At 55.2% G+C, this 19902-nt stretch overlaps 1 protein-coding gene across 1 annotated transcript in view; it reads left to right on the forward strand.

Annotated features, from left to right (window-relative positions):
• TBCD (tubulin folding cofactor D) overlaps positions 1 to 19902 on the forward strand; it is a 179978-nt gene that overhangs the window by 156602 nt on the left and 3474 nt on the right. Inside the window, exons 28-38 of the mRNA XM_081220636.1 lie at positions 414 to 505; positions 1211 to 1351; positions 4944 to 5027; positions 5548 to 5706; positions 5785 to 5923; positions 7078 to 7199; positions 9633 to 9710; positions 12683 to 12772; positions 13237 to 13324; positions 14368 to 14474; positions 16664 to 16748. Of these exons, the coding sequence (XP_081076762.1) occupies positions 414 to 505; positions 1211 to 1351; positions 4944 to 5027; positions 5548 to 5706; positions 5785 to 5923; positions 7078 to 7199; positions 9633 to 9710; positions 12683 to 12772; positions 13237 to 13324; positions 14368 to 14474; positions 16664 to 16748 (1185 nt within the window). The remainder of the gene's footprint in view (positions 1 to 413; positions 506 to 1210; positions 1352 to 4943; positions 5028 to 5547; positions 5707 to 5784; positions 5924 to 7077; positions 7200 to 9632; positions 9711 to 12682; positions 12773 to 13236; positions 13325 to 14367; positions 14475 to 16663; positions 16749 to 19902) is intronic.

The raw sequence follows: 19902 nt of genomic DNA on the forward strand, positions 1-19902 counted from the left end.
TATTTGAAACATGTGGCTTTTAGAACTGAACTGCCCCTTGGAGAAGTAACTGGTGGAGATGGGAGAAGCCAGGTGCTTTGTGTGCCCTGTGCTTCAGCTCCAAGCCGGGGGCAGAAGGGGATGCTGACCGCGAGTGCAGGGTCTTGCCCCGGAGGAGGAGGCAGATCTGCAGAGGCCGCCTGGGCGCCATGGGGTGGGGTGGGGGTGGGAGCCCAGCAGTGGGAAGGGTTGGAGGCAACCCCCTCTCCCCGCACCGTGTGTTCTTTGGGGCGCATGGCCCACTCGGACGGCCACCGGCCGCGCTGTGCTACATTCTGGGAGCAGCAGGGCACCAGGCCAGGACTCCACTTGCATGAAAAGTACATTCACCTTGAGGCTGACAGTTCTGTTGATGACTTGTCATTGCTTTTCAGATTCTAGCAGGCTTGAGGGCTGTTACCCACATTTCTCCCGAGGACGTGAGCTTTGCTGAGTCCAGGCGGGATGCTTTGAAGGCAATCGCTAGGTGAGCCCTGCAGGTTTTCCTCCGCAAAGTCGCTGTTCTCTAGGAAGCCAGCGACTGAGCACGAAGGGACGTTCACGGCAGTTTGTGTGAGAAGCCCAGTCTTGGGGGCTGAGTCTACTTTGAGGCAAATGTTATTTTTTATTTTCTAGTTTCTTCTCTCTTCAGAGGATTGTCCAAGAACATTTCAACTCATAGAGGATCGTTACAGTTTTGTCATAATTATAATGAATATTAAACCCATAGCATGCTTATCTCTGTGCTTTGGGGACACTGGACCTGCTCAGGGACTGGGGCTGAGCTTTCCACTCGAGACCGTGGCCCCCAGGACGGGGAGTGGCACATGTGGAGGGAACGCTGACGCTAGTCGCACACGCACACGTCGGGAGGGGCCGCCCTTTCTCTCCCCACGAGCCCGGGCGGAGCCCCTTCTGCAGGATGGTGGGACCAGCCACAGACCCCCCTACCCATCCACCCCGTGCACCCTGAAACTGTAGACAGTAGAAATGTGGTTTGGAGAAGAGCGTCACTCACCATTACGTCAGTGTGGGAGGAACTTGGGGATTCTGAGTCTGACTCCCGAGTTATGGGTCTGTTCAGAGGTCATCCTGTCAGGAAAGACACGTCAGGCCAAAATGATGAGAGAGACAGGAGAGCCTGCATGGGATTCGCAGACATTAGCTATGTTTCCCATGTTTTTAATTTCAGGATTTGCCAGACTGTCGGTGTGCAATCAGAAGGGACTCCAGACGAGGTTGTGTGCAGGGAGGACGTTGCCCAGGTTTACTGCACGTTGCTGGGCTGCCTGAGCGATTACACCACCGACAGCCGCGGGGACGTGGGAGCATGGTGAGGCGGACGCGCTATCCTCATCCCCTGCTCCTCTCAGAATGTCCCGCTGAGGCCAGAGATGGGGCGTTCATGCTGCTGCCCTGGCCCCAGCCTGGACCCTTTATTCCCAGGGCAGCTGAGGTTTCTGTTCCAGTCTCTTGTGCTCTTGTGTGTGCATCCTCCTCTTTTTTTTTTTTTTTTAATATTTATTTATTTATTTTATTTTTCGGCTGTGTTGGGTCTTAGTTGCAGCATGTGGGATCTTTTGTTGCAGCGTGGGCTTCTCCCTAGTTGTGGCTCTCATGCTCAGTACTTGCAGCGTGCGGGCTTAGTTGCCCCGCGGCATGTGGGATCTTAGTTCCTTGACCAGGGATCGAACCTGTGTCCCCTGCATTGGATGGTGGGTTCTTAACCACTGGACCGCCAGGAAGTCCCTGTCCTGCTCTTCACTGAAAAAAAAAAAATTAACTTCATAAAATACAAACATTGTTGTGTCTCCCTCGTCTAAGCCCCAGTTGTCTGCTCTCCAGTTTTACCTAATAAAGTTCACACAAAGCCCCCACACAACTGTTCAAAGCAGGAAGCATCTGAAACCATTTTGGGGAAGGGGAGTAGGGAGCACCTGGGTAGTTCTCCAGGGATCCCGTCATCATCTTGGCTCCTGCCAGACTGGGGATAAGACTTGAGGTGCACAGATTTCAGTCTTGGGAGGAGCCCTTCAGTTGCTTGTTGACCTGAAGGAGGCCTGTGTCATTGTCAGCCGAGCACGGGGAAGAAGCTCACGCCTCTGTGCTCGGATCCCTGCCTGGATTCGCTTGTATTTCCTTTCCAAGGTTTCAAAAGTACCTTTCTGTTTACTAGAAATAAGAGACCAAGTTGCCGTTTTGGAGAAGCTGAGAGGTTCTCCTACAGCTTATGTTGGAACCTCTTCTAAGTGTTTTTATTCACATTCTCTCCTTCAAGATCCCCCTGTAAACGTGCCTTTTTTTTTTTTTTTTTTTTTTTGCGGTACGCGGGCCTCTCACTGCTGTGGCCTCTCCCGTTGTGGAGCACAGGCTCCGGACGCACAGGCTCAGCGGCCATGGCTCACGGGCCCAGCCGCTCCGCGGCATGCGGGATCCTCCCAGACTGGAGCACGAACCCGTGTCCCCTGCATCGGCAGGCGGACTCTCAACCACTGCGCCACCAGGGAAGCCCTAAACGTGCCTTTTGACGAGGGGCTCACCGTGGGCCGAGCACCGGGTGAGGTGTCGCTGACATTGAGAGGAAGTGGTTTACTTGTTTATTACAACTATGCGAAAAGTAGCTTTAATTTCGTCTTGTATTTTCATTAGTAACATTCCTGGTTGGGTTCTTCCCCCTTCTGTGTGTCTGCTGGCCTCTCCTGCCTCTTCATCCACCAGGAGTGTTGCCTTATCTCACCCGCTGCTTTCCTTTCCTTCTTCTGTCCTGAGATGGCATTTGGGGCACGGTTCCCGTGGGGGCCTGAGGACTGTGCACGTGTCTGCACAGCATATCCAGAACCCCGGGGTCCTCCCAGACGGTGGGAGCATGGGGGCTCTCAAGGAGGCCACGGCACCTCCCCGGGCCCATGTCCTCAGGGAGGCCCCAGCACGGCCACCTGAGCCCTTTGTTGCCCTGTCCTCGGTGGGACGAGGCCGTGGCAGCCGTGCCTTTTAGGGTCTGTGCGGGTGAAGATGCTCTGACCACAGCCAGGGCTCACGTGTCTGCCCTGGACACTGAGCCACTCTTCCTGGTTCTTTGCATGGCATGTGGCTCTAGAGTGGCTCCTGGACACTGGTAGGGTTCTGCTGAGGACGCTTTGGTTCTGCTTCATCCTCCCAGAGGGTGCTGGTGGCCTCGCAGCAGGCAGTGGGCCCGCTTTGAGTACAGCACCGTGGTCTCCGCCTCACCCGATATGGGCAGCCGCTCAGGTTCTGCTGTGCTGCCTGCGTGGTGGTGTTGTGGGTGGTGGTCCTCTGTGAACGTGGGGGCCCCTTCTCAGGCCCCTTTAAGGGGAGCCCTTTACTCTCTGACCCTGGTTGCACAGTTCAAGCCAGAAGGGCAGTGGGTTTTCATTGGTGTTACAGTTGCCACCGTGGCTGCCCCCAGAGCATGCGGAACATAAAGTGAACAGAGGAGGTCCAGCCAGTGCTGTGCACATGCAGAAGTCCCCTCTGTGAATCTTTAATTCCAGAGGTTTATCTGAGCTCTGCAGTGTTGGGTCCTTTTCCAGAGATCCTAATTCTCTGTAGAAAGTCTTCATCTTTTTCATGTTTTCCATCTTTCTTTCTTTTTCTTCAGCGTGTTCCTCATCGTTACTTTAAAGACTGGCCATTTACTCCAATATCCATGTCACCCATGGGTCTATTTCTCTCGTCTTCTCTTTCTCATTATTGTTAACACTTGGTCTTTTTTTTTTTTTTTAACATTCCTTATAACTTTTAACTAAATCCAGAAATTGTGAGTTCAGAATTGCAGAGATTTTGGGTTGTGTAATTTCCTTGTAGCAAGATTTAAGTTTCCTTTTGTCAGGCCCCCTATTGTGTGGGTGGGTCACCTGCTGTCCTCAGGGTTGGGGTTGGCGGCCCTTCTCCTGCCCACACCCGCAGCTCTGACTGAGGGGCTTCCCAGGGCCCTTCTCCTGCACATGTGCCCCCCCAGCTGCCAGCTTCTGGGGTTTTGGACCCGCACCCTGTGCTTCTCCAGTTAGGAGCTGGTGAGGGCCCGAGGGGCGTGTGCTGCAGGCTTTAGCCACTCCTGTTTCCTCTCGCCGGCCTTTCCCTGTAGTGCTATGCCCTTGGGCTCTGGGGGTCCAGGGGGGAAGCTCTGTCCTCCTTCCCTCTATGCCCTGACCCACCCTGGCACCTCCAGAAGGTCGTGCGTGTTGTGTCCTGAGCAGCAGCTGGCTGGCGGCTGTACCTTGGTGTCTGAGCGTGTCCAGCTCCCTCAGCCCCAGCCTGTGTCCGTCTCATGCCTCCGAGCACCACCACACCTGCACTCAGTGCTTTGGCTGCTGGGCCTCTGTCCGTGCAGATCCGAACAGCACAGGCTATCTCCCATGTGGTGCGCGCTCCTTGGCGGGAGGGTGGGTGCCCCAGGCATATAGGACCTGCCGGCCCTGGCGACGTGGGGCAGTGTCTGTGGTCCCTGTTGCCCAGCTGTGTCTGACCTGGGTTGAGTGTTCTTTGTCCCAAGTTTAAAATGATGCTTTCACTCTGGAGTTAGGCCAGTAAACATGAGCTGCTCTACCTACATCTGTCCCTCGAAAAGCCCTTAAGAGTTTTTCTGCTGAGAAAATCTTTGTAGAGTGGGTATATTTTGTATTTAAAGGTTCATGGGAAAATCAGTGCTGTTTCTGTGTGTGCACTTGTGAGAGAGTTTGCTGGGACCTGGCCATTAGTCTTCAGGTGTCAAACAGGTGTCTTTGTTCAAGGTAATGTGTGAGAGAAATATTTCTCGAGGAAAGGCTGCCGGCGGCCTTTGTCGAGCCTCCTACATGTTTCTTGCCCTGGGTTGAGGGTGTCTGAACCCGACCACGCAGAGTGGCTGATGGTCACATAGCTCCTGGGGCAGGAAGCCGGCGCCTCACCCCTCCATGTCTCTGCAGGGTCCGCGAGGCTGCCATGACGAGTCTTATGGACCTGACTCTTCTGCTGGCAAGGGACCAGCCAGAGCTGATCGAGGCCCCAGTGTGAGTGTCTCCCGCCACGTGGAGAGGGTCTGCCCGGGTCCTCCCTCCTGACACCACAGCCCCTGCTCCTGGCTAGGCCTCCCTCAGGGTCCAGGCCTGTTGCAGGACAGCCAGCTTCCTGGCTCAGGACTCCTGTGCCGAGCGCCTGCTGCTGCTGCTGGGGACTGGCCATCCTGTCCCCCATTGGTTCCCTGGACACCGGGCTGCCTCTGGGTACCTTGCTGGCCTGGGATCACCGTGCCCCTTCTGTTGCCGAGGCCCCTGAGGAGACCCGGGCGTCGCTTCCTCAGCACCATCACCCCGACTTGCTCCTCTGGCTGCAGGCACCCCGTCCTCCCATTTCTTCCGTCTCTTCTCACACACCGCCCAACCGGTAGCCCTATCAGTCTTCACCGCTTCCACCCTAGGCCCCCCACTTAGGCCTCTGGGCTGTCAAATCCCGCTCCCACCCGCAGCCAGGGTGGCGCGTGTGCCCGCTCTCATGTTCCAGCCGAGCTAACCCTGCGCTCTCGGTTTGCAGCTGCCAGCGGATCATGTGCTGCTTAGCCCAGCAGGCAAGTGAGAAGATCGACCGGTTCCGGGCGCACGCAGCCCGTGTGTTCCTGGCGCTGCTCCACTGGGACGGCCCCGCCATCCCCCACGTGCCCCACCGGCAGGAGCTGGAGAGGCTTTTCCCCAGGTACTGGCACTGAGTTCCCGGTGGGGCAGCTCTGTTCCCAGCAGGGCGGCCCCTCCAGCTCGTGCTTCTGTCTTGCAGGTCCACTGTGGCCTCTGTGAACTGGGGCGCACCATCGCAGGCCTTCCCTCGCGTGGCCCAGCTCCTGGGGCTGCCTGCCTACCGCTACCACGTGCTGCTGGGGCTGGCCGTGTCCGTGGGCGGCCTGACCGAGTCCACGGTGAGCAGGCGCCTCGGTGGGCCTTCCCGAGAGGGAGCGCTGCCTCCTTCCTTCCATCCTTCCTTCCATCCTTCCTTCAGGAGCCTCTGCCGGGGCTCAGGGCGCCTGCGGGGCAGGTGGGGGGCGGGCGTTACCCCTGATCCACTGGACAGCGTGTGGGGCGTGAGCTCAGCGGCAGGGAAACTGCAGATGCAGATGCAGATGCGTGCAGCTCCTGCGCTCCCAGGCTTTTTTGCCGGCCTCGATTCACCCTCCCTGCACATCAAGCGCCCCGCGGTTCCCCAACCTCTCTCTCCAGGCTCCTGTTTCCTGTTTGTGCATTTTCGTGGTGGTTCGTTGTGTTTTCTCTGTTCTGTTGTGTCGTCGCCCCTGCGTGGGCCCCTCCCTCTCCCTCTCACCTCTCATCGCTCCCTGGGCCCTGATTTGGTGTTTCCTGAACCGGTGGATTCGTGGTTTTCGTCACTTCTGGAAAGTTCTCCACCGTCCTCATCCCGCCCCCCCCCAGTCCATTCTCTCCGCCTTCACGCTTCTTTTCAAATTACTGCAGTTTCTGCCGTTCTGTGTAGCCTGCTCGTTCCCTCCCACTGTTGCACTGTTTGGTGTTTCAGTAATTGTATCTTCATTACCATTCGGTTTGTTCTGAAATCTGTTTCTCGTGCTTTTCCATCGCATGCTCATCTTCGTGACTGCATTTCTCTGTAATAATTCACACACAATATCCTCCTACATTCTGTGTCATGTGATCCAGTGTCTGCTGTCAGAGGGAGGCCTGCATCTGCTTTCTTGCTCTGCAGACTCCTTCGTGAGGACTCACCAGTTGGGTGTTGGTTGTGCGATGGTGTTAGCTGTTGACCTGAGGGGAGTTGCCTTTGCTTTTGCTCACCAGCAGCGGTGGTCGCCCAGATACCGCACATCTAAGGGGTCCAAATTTAGCAACAGCACGTGAGGGCTTGGGTTGTGCTGTTGCGTCCAGAGCTGCGTTTCCGATTCGGGTGTCTGCACTGTGGCCGCGCTCACCCCCGGCCGGGACAGGCTCTGAGCGATCCTCACGCTCTGTAGCGGATGTTTTGAGTCTGTCACCGCGGCCAGCCTTGGGGCAGGGGGTGCCAGGAGTGGGGTGGTCTTGTCCCTCTTACAAGAATGCCGTATTACAGGTCAGGTACTCAACACAGGGCCTCTTTGAGTACATGAAGGGGATTCAGAACGACCCGCGAGCCCTGGAGGACTTCACTGGGACCCTTCTGCAGGTCTTTGAGGACAGCCTTCTGAACGACAGGTGAGTGGTGGTGCTGTTTGCAGTGGTTTCTCAGATCCCCAGGGTCTCATTTCCCAGCAGGGTTCTGAGGGGAGGTAGGGTGGGCCCAGGTGAGGAACGTGGGCACAGCCAGGCACAGGCATGACCAGAGTCACCTCCCGGGCCCCTCGCAGCCTGCACTCTGGGCCAGTTATATACGTTGGGAGTAAAGTGACAGAGGCTGTGAGCCAGGAGAGCTCGTGTGGTTCTGGCCTGTGGTGCTCCCTGGTCACGCACACTGACATGTCGGTGCCACTGTTCAGACACGTTCACACACAACCACGACCATCGAGAAGATGAGATCTCAGCCTGCCAGGATTGGAACGTGACCTGTTTTCTAAATGTTTTTGCTGTAGCATTTTGTTAACTGCTTTTCCAAGAAGATGGAGTGTAGACCCAAAAGCCCTACCTCAGAATTGGGGATGTTTCCTGCACCTTCTGAGAGGGCTGTTCCTGGACCCCGTTCTCAACTGTCCCAGAGCATCTGGGCCCCCGGTTACCACCGCATGGCTGCAGGTCCCCTCATGCAGGCCCTTGTCCTGGAACTCAGGCCATTGCTCTTTGCTCTTTCCGTGAGCAGCTGTCTGGAGGTGTAGCAGACATCTGACAAAGCACACGTAAAGTGTACAGTCTGAGAAGTTTTGACTCTTGTCAACCACCATAAAAACAATCAAGACACTGAGCACATCTGTCACCCAGAGTTGCCTCCTGCCCCTTCTAACCCCACCCCCCCAGGGTCCCCCAGCCCCAAGGCCACCACTGATCTGCTCTCTGTCACTGTAGCTTAGTTGGCATTTTCTAGAACATTACTTAAGTGGGATCATGCAGTGTGTGCCGTTTTAGTGTCTGGCTTCTCGGATGCAGCATGTTTCTTTTAGAGTCACCCTTTTTAGTGCTGAGTTACGTTCTCTTGTGTGGTTACGTCACAATTTGTCTGTTTACCTGTAGACAGGCACTGGGGTTGTTTCCAGGTTGAAGCAGTTGCAGGTGAAGCTGTGATGAACATTCACGCATAAGCCTTCATGTGGAATTGTCTTTCCTGTGCTCCTGGGTGAATGCTAAGGAGTAGACTGGCTGGGGTCACAGGGCGGGTGAATATTTAAAACTGCCAGACTGTTTTCTGAAGCGGCTGCACTGTTTCCCGCTCATGGCCTCTGAGAGTTCTGGGCGCCCACGTCCTCACCACGGCTGGCGTGGTTGGTTGGTCCTTTTCATTTTAGCCGATCCAAGGGGGTGTGGTTTCTCGTCGTGGCTGTAATTCGAGTTTCCCTCCTGACTGAGGGTGCCGGGCACCTTCTCGCGTGCTTGCTGGCTGTCTGCATAGCCTCTTTGGTCAGGTCTCTGTTCAGATCTTTTGCTCATTTTTAAACTGGGTGCTTCTTTTTTACCTTGCTGGGTTTTGAGATTTTCTTAGACATACTGGACAGGTCCTTTGTGAGACGTGGTTTGCAGATGTTTCCTCCCAGCCTCTAGCTTGTCTTCCACACCCTTAACAGTCTCTCTGTTAAGAACAAATATTTTACATCTTGATAAACTTGTTTGTACTCTTGTTGTTCTGTGGATTGTGTTTTCTGTGTCATATCTAAGAAATTTCTGCCTAACTCAAGGCTACAAAGACTTTCTCGTACGTTTTCTCCTAGAAGTGTCATAGTTTGAGTGTTTCATTCAGACCTCAGGTCTGTTTGGGGTTGGTTTCTGTGTGACGCAAGCTACAGGTCCAGGTCTGTGTCCTGGTTTTGCCTGTGGACGCCCAGTTGCTCCACGTGTGGGAAAGACTGACCTTCCCACTGCGTTGCTTTTGCATCATTATCAGAAATTGTGGATGTGCAGCCCAGTTTGGGACTTTTCTCTTCCTGGATGTGTTTGCTTGTCTTCATACCAGGATCACACGGTTTTGATCACTTGAGCTTTGCCACAATAATTATTATTTTTTAAAAATATTTATTTATTTAGGCTGTGCCAGGTCTTTAGTTGTGGCCCCGTGGGATCTTTGTTGCGGCGTGCGGACTTCTCAGTTGTGGCATGCAAACTCTTAGTTGTGGCATGCATGCAGGATCTAGTTCCCTGACCAGGGATCGAACCCCCCCTCCTGTATTGGGAGCGCGGAATCTTACCCGCTGGACCACCAGGCAAGGCCCCGCCACAGTTATCTAAACTGAGCAGTGCTGGCCCTCTAGCTTCGTCCTTTCTTCCTGCAGCTGTTTGGGCTCTTCTTCATCCTTTGTGTTTCCATATAAACTTTAGAACTGGCTTGTCATTTTCCACACACGTCCTGCCAGGATAAAAGGTTGGGGTTGAGTTGACGGCCGTCCAGGGAAAGCCCTTGTCTCAGCAGCACTGAGTTTCCCACGTGCCCAGGTCTTCCCTTCTGCTGGGTTCTGGTACCTGGCGTCTCACCCGTGTCTTCTCTCCCAGGGTGTCTGTGCCGCTGCTAAAGATGCTGGATCAGATGCTAGCCAACGGCTGCTTCGCCATCTTCACCACCGAGGAGAAGTAAGTGTTCAGAGAACAGCTGGTGAGATCCAGAAATCTGGCTTCTAGGAGATAGCTTTCTAGTACGTTCAGGGTCAGTTTTTATACACAGTGTAAGTGCCACCAAGAAGCATTGGCTGCTCCCACATGGGGGTGGGGGCCCCTGCTGCAGCCCTGCTGTCCAGGCGGGAAACAGAGCAGGTGAGGTGTCCCCTCTGACGGGGGCCTGCAGTCAGGGCAGTTATGGATGGTGGACAGGACGGTGAATGGGGATCGCAGAGGGCCGTGATGGTCACGGTGCTGGGATCTGGTCCAGGTGGACAGGCCGGGTGGGTGTGGGCGCAGGGAGCGGGTCTGAGAGGCCACTTCCCTCCTCTGCTGTGTTCAGGGCTGCTCAGCTGCCGAGCACAGGTACACTGCAGCCGCTTCATCAGCCTCCCCATCTGAGGCTGTGCTGCCTTGGGGTTAATTTTCTCCCACTTGTGAGGTCTCTGCTGCTTGATCGGCTGCTTGATCTCAGAGCTTCCTGCTCGGCTGGTGGTGACAGTCGTTGTGTGTCATCTTTCTGGGGGTTCTTCCCCAGTCTGGGGCAGTGTCCTTGCACTGATCAGGGCTTGGGTGAATCCTTGGGGGCCCTCTGCCCTGCAAACCAAAAACTCAGGGTGGCACCAGGTTCTGCCCAGGTCCCCCCCATGTCCCCTCCGCAGGCAGGAAGCTGGGCAGTTGCAGGCTCACCTCCTTTGCCTCCCAGGCCTCAGTGGTCACCGTCCTTTGCAGCCTGCTGTCTAGGGAGTTTTGTTCACTAGAACAAAACTAGGGGGAGTGGATCTGGTCCCTGTCGTTACGTCTTTGCTGAGACGCTCAAACGCTCTTTTAACTGAATAGCATCAAAGGCTTTCCCCTTTAACTTGCCGATGGTACATCGCAGCATGTTCCTTATACCTACTCTCAGAGCAACTTGTGCATTCACGGGATACGCCCCCTGGTTGTGGGATGTGATCCTTTTATACATTGTATGACGGTGCTTACTAAATATTCTGTTTCAGATCTTAACCTATTCCTGGTTTGAAAATTTCAAAATAAAATGGTAGGAGAAAATAGTACCCCAAGTGTCAGGCTCACCTCCCGCTGCTGCTGCTGGAGGGGAGTCCCGGGGCCCAGGGAAGGGGGTGCTGCCGTCAGGAGATGTGGGAGCCAGGGAGCCAGGGAGAGCAGTGCGCCCCGCACGTGCTGCCGGACACCTCCGGTTGCAGGTCAGTGTGGGTGTGAGGGGGCGAGGCAGCCGAGGGTGACTGTGGGCTTTCCTGGACTGGCCACTGGAAGGGGGCAGTGGTTCTCAGGAAGGCTGGATGGAGTCGGTGTGGACCAGAGAGGCCTGGAGGTCCAGCTGGAAGGCTGTCCTAGCAGGTCAGGCTGCTGTAACAGAAATGCCACAGCCCGGGCCGTTAAACACCAGAAACTCATTCCTCCCGATGCTGGAGGCTGAATGTCCGAGATCAGCACAGGGACGCAGTCTCGCTGTGTCTTCCCATGGCAGAAAGACCACCTCTTGTGTCTCCTGTTTGCAGGGCACTGATCCCACCGTGGGCTCCATGTCATGTTCTAATTGCCTCCCAGGGCCCCACCTCCTAACACTCTCATGTTCCAGATTAGAGCTGCAATGTAGGAATCTCGGGGACACAAACATTCAGTTCATAGCAGAGATGTTTGGTTTAAGATGCTTGTTAGGTCTCGTCCAGAGGAGATGGATCTTCTAGGCTGGAACTCGGTGGAATGTCCTCAGAAAATGGGTGGTATGTGGTCCCGTGAGGCCACCAGGGGGGCAGGTGTAGACAGGTGGCCAGGGGAGGTGTGTAGACAGAAGCGCTGTGACGGAGCTGTAGGGGTGCCCCATCGTTAGGGAGACGGGGAGCAGAGGGAAAGCAGATCTACCAGCAAGAAGGTGAGGCGGAGGGGCAGTCACCGGGGGCGTCAATGATGTGTGCCGAGTGGTCACGTAGGCTGAGGACAGGAGTGACCATGGCCCTCAGCGACCTCGTGGTCATTGGGTCCCTGACAGGCATTTCAGTGAGCTGTGGGGAGAAGCCGGATGGATCAGGGAGGGGTGGGGCTGGCGGGTGGGCCGGCCGAGAGGACACTGGTGCCACGTGGATGGCAGGTGGCGGGGGTGCCGCTGGGGGGCTGAGGTCTCCTTTAGCCTGAGAAGACAGGAGAGTGTCCCCAGGACCCCTTCTGGTCAGGGGAGCTGCTGCCACAGGTTGACCCTGAAATGGCCACCGTGGGCGGCTGCCGTCTGCCTGCCGAGGGCGGGAGGTCTGTCCTGCGCCCTCACCTGGGAGTCTGGTGAGATAAGGCTCTGCCCCCAGCCATATCCCAGGTCACCTGGCCAGTGGACGGGAAGAGGGAGCGTGGGGCCGCTCAGACCGCTGTGCCTCAGCCCTCATCGTATGGCCAGAATTGGCCTGGGGCTGCGGCCTGGGGCATGTTCATCTCACGGGGACTCACGCTGGTCGTGGCCACCGTGGCCCCATGTTCTCCTTGGCCAAGCAGAGCCGGGGAGGATGCCTTCAGTCCCTCCCTGACCCTCCAAGGACCTGGACCTGGAAGTGAGTGAGTGGGGCCTGGCCACGATTCGGTCGTCCTCTTTTGATCTTGGGTTGAGCCTGGCGCCGACACAGCACACGTTGGCTGGGCTTGCAGCGGGGCTGAGTTCTGGGTGTTCCTGTTACGTCGAGGCCCCACCAGGGGTCAGCCTGCCCTCCTGTTGAGGGGCCTTGAGGCCGGGGAGGTGCCGCGGGGAAGGTGGTTTGTTGAGTGCACGAGACAGCGGGTGTCTGTCCCCTGCTGCACTTGCAGAGGAGCCAGTTACATGCCCTGGTGTTGACGTGCCCTGGTGCATGTCCCCAGGGACGAGGCTTCTCCTCTTCGGGGGTGGCCGCCATCATCAGATGTTCCCTGGAAGCCCACCTCTGGGTCCTGTGCTTTCCTTCCAGCCACCCCTTCTGTGTGAAGCTGCTCGCGCTTTGTAAGGAGGAGATCAAGAAGTCCAAAGACGTCCAGAAACTGAGGTCCAGCATCGCGGTGTGAGTTCCAAGTAACTCACTAAGGCGGTAAAGGGAGGGGCCGGCCCAGCAGCTGAGAGTGCGGGGTCGGGGGCGTTCTGATGTCAGAGTGAGAGGCCCGTGGCCCTGGTCACGCTGGCCGGTGTTCCTGGTGGAGCAGGTGGGTCCGGCCACAGCCTGCCCACCCTTGGACCAGCCTCCCAGACGGGTGGGCGTCGGGTCAGGGAGTGTTGTCATAGAAAAAGCCCCAATTCCCCGACACTCTGGAGATCTGGATGCCCCCACCTGCAGGGAGAAAGTGGATGTGAACCCAGGGCTGCCTCCTCAGTGGAACAGCCCTGAGGCCTGGGGGTCACCACGGGCAGCACCTGGGGGGCCTCCCATCCCACGCAGACGGGCAGGCCCCCCAGTGAAGTGAAGGCCTGGGGTATCCAGGCAGCAGGCTTGGGCGGGGGTCAGCTCACCGGAGTGCGGGGTCCCTGCAGGTTCTGTGGGCTGGTGCAGTTCCCCGGAGACGTGAGGAGGAAGGTCCTCCTGCAGCTGTTCCTCCTGCTCTGCCACCCTTTCCCCGTGGTGAGTGTCTGCAGCTCCAGGCCCCACTCGGGGCCAGCATCCCGGCCCGCACATTGGCGCCGGGGTCTGATGCTCCCTGGTGTTGGCGCAAGCGGACCTTGATGGGGGGCGGGCCCTCATCAGGGTGGGCGGGGCATACTGTGCCTGTGGATGCGGCAGCTGCAGTGTGATGGTTAAGCCTGGCCCCTGGGGGCGAAGGGCCTGGGGACAGATGTGCCCCTGGAGCCCCAGGGAGTGAGCCCAGGTGCCAGGGAAACACCCGATGCTGGCTGGGACCCCTGCCCCCTGGGATCCTGGCTGCAGGTGCACCCAGGTGCCCTGCCACGGGGTGGGTGGATGGGGAGTTTCAGCCCATCGGGGTCCTGCAGGCTCTGGCTCAGGGGCTCCTGGAAGGCGCCTACCCCACAGCTCCCACCCCAGGGTCGGGTTTCCCAGGAAGTCTCTTCTTTCCCTTCGGCAGAAGAAATGCTCTTCCGATAACTCAAATGTGACACCTTCCTTAACAGCTAAAGTAACTTTAACTGTCATCTAGCACAGCTGTTTTCAAAGTGGGGTCACTGGACGCCCCTCCCCTCATCAGAAATGCAGATTCTCAGGCCTTGACTTGCCAAACCAGGAGCTCTGGGGGTAGGCCTCGGGATTCCAAGAGCACCTGTTCCATGAAATAAGGCCCCCCCACCCAGGGACAGCTAGAAAAGAAAGCAGGTGAGAGGACTTCTCTGATAAGGTGCAGGTTTTTAATGAAGCATTTCAGTAAGAATGATGCTCCTCCTGATAAGGGCCTCTGGGGGACCACAGGGGAACGGGGCAGCCCGGGCGGAGCGTGCCTCGTGGTCACTCATCGGTTGTGGCCACAGTCTCCTGAGCGGCGGTCCAAGGTCAGTTCCTCTTAACCGTCTGCCCGGCGAGCCTTTCCTGTTTTACTTGGACTCTGGGCCCCCGGGAGGTGCCTGGGCCCTCGTCCCTGCTTCCGGGCAGGGTCCCGTCAGCTCTGCTCTCTGTCGCGGGCTTTCCCCTCCCACCAACTCGGTTTGTCCCTCCAGATCCGGAAGAGCACGGCCAGCCAGGTGTACGAGATGGTGCTGACCTACGATGTGGTGGCCGCGGACGTCCTAGATGAGGTCATGGATGTGCTCAACAGCACGGCCTGGTGAGCATGGGCCCTTGCCCTCTTCCCGAGAGTGTGGCAGGTGCAGCGCCAAAGTGAGCGGGACACCCAGAACCTGTTTGTGGTCTTTCTCAAAACCCTCCAGAGCAGAGGGAAGACGGGCTCCAGCCCTCTGCCTCAGCTCTGGGTTTATGAGGCGGCAGTGGTGTCTGTAACCGATCTCTCCTCACCCACGTGTCCACGTTTCTGTAGCACAGGCTCACTCCTTACACCCAAGAGGGGCTGGGCGGCCAGATGAGGGAGGAGGGGGATCTTCCTGGGGTGTTCAGGCTGGAAGATTTTCAAAGTGAAATTATTTTTTCCCAAATAACAATTTTTGTAAGTGAAAAGGTGGGTGGTTCTGAGCACTGATTGGTTAGAGGCTGACTTCCTATTTCTCTGCAGTCGCTTTTCTGTTGATCACGTCACGGCTCTGGGTGCCGGTGGGTGCTGGTGGCCCCGTTTCTGCAGTTCATTGGGGTTGAAGTCACTTGAGAATGGCAGCTCCTGCCCCCTGAACTGCGGCGTCAGAAATGCAGGGCAGTGTGTGGCGTGGCAGGCAGTTTCTCCCTCCTCGGGGACGCACCCCGTGTGTCAGTTGTGGCCCCCAAGGAGCAGAAGGGTGTTGAGTGGCTGCAGCAGGGGCCCCCAGGCCCAGACTCGCCGCAGAGGAGAGCCGTTCACTGGCCTTTGCTCACTCTTGGTGGAAAAGGCCATGTGTGGACACGTTCAAAAATCGAACAGACAGAGGGAACCAGGAAGAATAGAAGAATAAGTTGTCCTCCCTCCCACCCCAGACACCCACTTCCCTCCCAGACAGCCGGTGTCAGCCCTTGTTCCAGGTCGGGTCTCCAGGTTCGTTTTAGGCACAGTTTCCTATTATCTCTGTTGGCTCCTCGACTCTGAGCTTGGGTGGCAGGTTTGAAAGAGGGTGTTGGATGGGGGTGGAGGGGGCTGTGGGGAAGCAGGGGAAGGGGTAGCCCGTGGGCATGCGTCCAGCGGGCAGCACCGAATGATGACAAACACGGGAGTGACGCTTGTCCCACTCCAGGCACTGCACACACTCACATGCACACACACTCACTCACGCCCTACAGGGTGACACAGGACCAAAGTTCAGAGGTTATTTAGGCAGCGGCCTGCTCAGGCACCAGTGACGAGGGTCCCCCAGGACTGGGTTCCGTCGTTGGGGTCAGTGCACTCTGCTTACGCGGGAAAGGATGTGCATAACCTACTCACGTGCACTACCCTCAAAACAGTGATGTTCCTACAAGGGTTGAGCTCTGCACAGACCTCATACTGATGCAGCTTCCGTTCCTGGCCTGATGGCCCAGCTCCCCTGCTTGGACGTGAGCCACTGTGGCCTGAAGGACAGAAAAGGGCCTCTGGTTTTAAGGCTGTGTTAAGGTTTTCTAGGGAGATACTTGGCCTCGAGCAGGAGGGCATTCTGGTGAACATCTTGCGGGCGCCTCGGTGAAAATTCCAGAGCAGAAAACGTGGCCTCAGGAGACGTGGATGCCTCCGCTCTGTGAGCAGCTGGGACGGGATACATTTTTCTGTTACGTTGTCAGCTTTAAAAGCACGGAGGCACGTTCTGCATTACACTCTGAACTCTTCAGCTTGAAAAGGACAGTGAAGGGAGCATGACATGAAACCACCAACACCCAGTGGGTCCCAGAGTTCCCCTGAGTTCCCCACGCCTGCCTTTCTCCTCTCACAGTTCAGGGCGGGGTTAACCTTCTAGAGGATTTAAAGCTAACTCATTTTTTCTTATTATAAAAGAAAAACATGCCCAGTTTTCTTTATGGTATTGCTAAATTTAATTTTTGTTTTTAATGAAAGTTATAAGTGAACAGCTGCTGTCTTAGCATTTCCTGTCACTGGCCCCTGGGTTGGGCTGTTTGGGGGCTGAGTGCCCCTCACGGGGCTCCCTGTTTGGTGAGGCTCATCCTCTGCAGTTTCCCAAGAAAGGGCTCAGGAGCAAAGCCTTGTGGTGTCCCACCCAAGGTAGGCTCACCGGGGTGTAGGTTCTGGAGTGAGGCGTCCTTTTTCCCTGATTCCTACCTCATCTAAGGTGCCTTGGGTTTTCTGCACACCCGATAGGAAGTGTAGTGAGAGTTTAAAGATCTTGGCAGGTTTAACTGCATGGACTGTTCCTGCGGCTGATGCTGCTCCCCTCGTCTCCTCCCCAGGGATGCAGAGCTCCCGGTCGTGAGAGCCCAGCGGAACCGCCTGTGTGACCTCCTGGGCGTGCCCAGACCTCAGCTCGTCCCCAAGGTAACCACCTGTCCCCTCAGGCCACATGGGGGACCTGGGGCCCCTTCTTTTTCTTTTTTTACAATTTAAAATCGACATTATTTTAAAATATTTTTCAATATTTATTAATCAATAGAATTTTTAATAGAACATCTAAAGTGTTTACTCATCATTATCCAAACAGTAGACCAAACTGAGTATTTAAGTACTCCCACATCCTAGCTGCTATAAGTTGTTTTAATTTTTTGAATTTAATTTTTTAAGTTGAAGTATAGTTGATGTACAATGTTGAACCAATCTCTGCTGTACAGCAAAGTGACTCAATTATACACATACAGACATTCTTCTTTTCATTTTCTTTTCCATTATGGTTTATCACAGGATATTGATTATAGTTCGATGTTCTAGACAGTAGGACCTTGTTGTTTATCCATCCTGTGTATAATGGTTTGCATCTCTAATCCCAACGGCCCAGTCCTTCTCTCTCCCTTCCCACCCACAACCACAAGACTGCTCTCTATGTCTGTGAGTCTGTTTCTGTTTTGTAGATAGGTTCATTTGTGCCATATTTTAGGTTCCACATATAAGTGATATCATATGGTATTTGTTTTCCTCTTTCTTACTTCACTTAGTATGATAATCTCTAGTTGCATCCATGTTGCTGCAAATGGCATTATTTCATTCTTTTTTATGGCTGAGTAGTATTCCATTGTATATACGTACCACATCTTCTTTATCCATTCATCTGTCATTGGACATTTTGGTTGTTTCCATGACTTGGCTATTGTGAACAGTGTTGCTCTGAACACAGGGGTGCATGTATCTTTTTGAATTATAGTTTTGTCTGGGTATATGCCCAGGAGTGGGATTGCTGGATCATATGGTAATTCTATTTTTAGTTTTCTGAGGAACCTCCACACTGTTTTCTATAGTGGCTGCACCAACTTACATTCCCATCAACAGTGTAAAAGGATTCCCTTTTCTCCACACCCTTTCCAACATCTGTTATTTGTAGACTTTTTAATGAAGGCCATTCTGACTGGTATGAGGTGGTACCTCATTGTAGGTTTGATTTGCATTTCTCTAATAATTAGTGATGTTGAGCATTTTTTCATGTGCCTACTGGCCATCTGTATGTCTTTGGAGAAATGTCTATTAAGATTTTCTGCCCATTTTTTTATTGGGTTGTTTTGTTGTTGTTGAGTTGTATGAGCTGTTTGTATTTTGGAGATTAAGCCCTTGTCTGTTGCATCATTTACAAGTATTTTCTCCCATTCCATAGGTTGTCTTTTCAGTTTTTTTTTTATGGTTTCCTTTGCTGTGCAAAAGCTTGTAAGTTTGATTAGGTACCATTTGTTTATTTTTGGTTTTATTTCTGTTGCCTTGGGAGACTGACCTAAGAAAACATTGGTACAATTTATGTCAGAGAATGTTTTGCCTATCCTCTCTTCTAGGAGCTTTACAGTGTTGTGTCTTAAGTCTTTAAACCATTTTGAGTTTATTTTTGTGTATGGTGTGAGGGTGTGTTTCAACTTCATTGATTTACCTGGGGCCCTTGTGAGGCCTCCAAATGCAGCTCCAACAAGCTCCTTTCTTGAATTCCAGGGTCTAGAACATTCCAGGCCGTGCTGCCTGCCTCGCTTTCCATGTCACGGTCCACGTAGAGCTTTCAGGACCCCAGGGAGGCGGCCCTGCCAGGGCCCTGGGACGGGAGCAGAGCTGAGGCCCCCACTCTCCTCTCCCACCTGCCCCCACCCTCACCCTGCAAGCCAGACGCTGTGCCCATTGCCAGCTCCTCCCCGTGGGCTGAGCCTGGGGGCACCCCAAGCGATGGGGCAGTGTTTCTGCTGCTGCTCCCGCTCGCCCTGTCCCCCACATCACCCCCGCCAGCACGCTCTCTCCGGCCAGGCACGTCTCACGTGTGTCCTGTGGAGCACGGCACCCAGCACCCTGGCCTCTTTCGCCCTCAGAGCAGCATAGCAGCCTTCCGCCGTGTCAGTTGCCCCCGGGACACCCATCCCACTTGGGACTTTGTCACCTCCAGGGCCTCCCAGAGCCTGCTGGTGTCTGCTGAAGTTGCCGTCCTCCATGGCAAGTGTGGTGTGTGTGTTGTAGCTGCGGTTTTCTGAGATCGAGGGCCACAAGCTGTTCTTGCAGGCTGTGTCATTGGGAGACTTGAGACTGTTTTGTGTGTTCCTGGCAGAGAATCAGAATTCGGTCTCTCTTCAGTCTGTGGGTCCTGCAGGAGCTGGAGTGGGTCGCAGCAACACGGACTGTGGTCCTGGGGAGTGGGCGTGCCCTCCTCCTGTTTCCATCGGCTGTGTCCCTCTGGCCTTGGGTTTGAACCCTGGCTCTGGAGAGGCTGTTTCTGAGCTTCCTGTTGAGGAAGGACGTCCGTGCAGAAGTGCGTGGCGGTTGTAGTGCGTGGTTCCAGGTCTCCACGCACCTGGGTGTCTGCCCTGAACACCCCCCGACGTGAGCCTCAGGCTGCGGGGGTCACCGGTTCCCATTTCCAGTGGACTCACCTGGCAGAGGACTCACGGTGGGAAATGCTGACAAGCAGATTCCAAAGTGACCGGTGCTCCCTGGCAGCGTGTGTGCTCAGGGCCACCGTGGCAGCTCCAGGATGTGGGGCCCCCTGGTTTCCCTGGTGACGGGAGTGTGACCACCTTTTCTGAGATCTGAGCCATTCGGACACTGTCTTTCGTCACGTGTCAGATCTTTCATGTTCTCTCCGGGTTGTCCGTCTTTTTATACTTTGTCTTCAGGGACCTTGTTCTGGACGCATGTCCTGCAAATGTCCTCTCCTTCAGGGATGTCCTTCTTGTCCTTAGACCTAATGTGGTCCTGTTTGGGGTATCTTGATCTCCTCCAGGGTTGACATTCTCTGTTTTTTTCTAAAAGCTTTACTGTTTTTTACCTTTTACGTTTGGACTCACGATCTAGCTGACCCAGCTCCCTTCTCGCTATGTCATGTCGTCAGGCCACACATGTGGCTCTACTCTTGGACTGTCTGTCCTCTGGGTCTCTCTGTCCATCCGTGAGCCAGCGCAGCCTGTCCTACAGATACAGATGTAGGTCTCAGTCCTAGAGATGCAGGGATGGGTTTAGGTTTCACAGTGGGTCACAGTGCCCAGATGTCTCAATCCTATGGTCCTTTTTTCTTCATGATTGT

This window comes from Mesoplodon bidens (genome assembly GCF_964165515.1).
Source record: "Mesoplodon bidens genome assembly, chromosome: 19".
Taxonomy (NCBI): Eukaryota; Metazoa; Chordata; class Mammalia; order Artiodactyla; family Ziphiidae; genus Mesoplodon; species Mesoplodon bidens.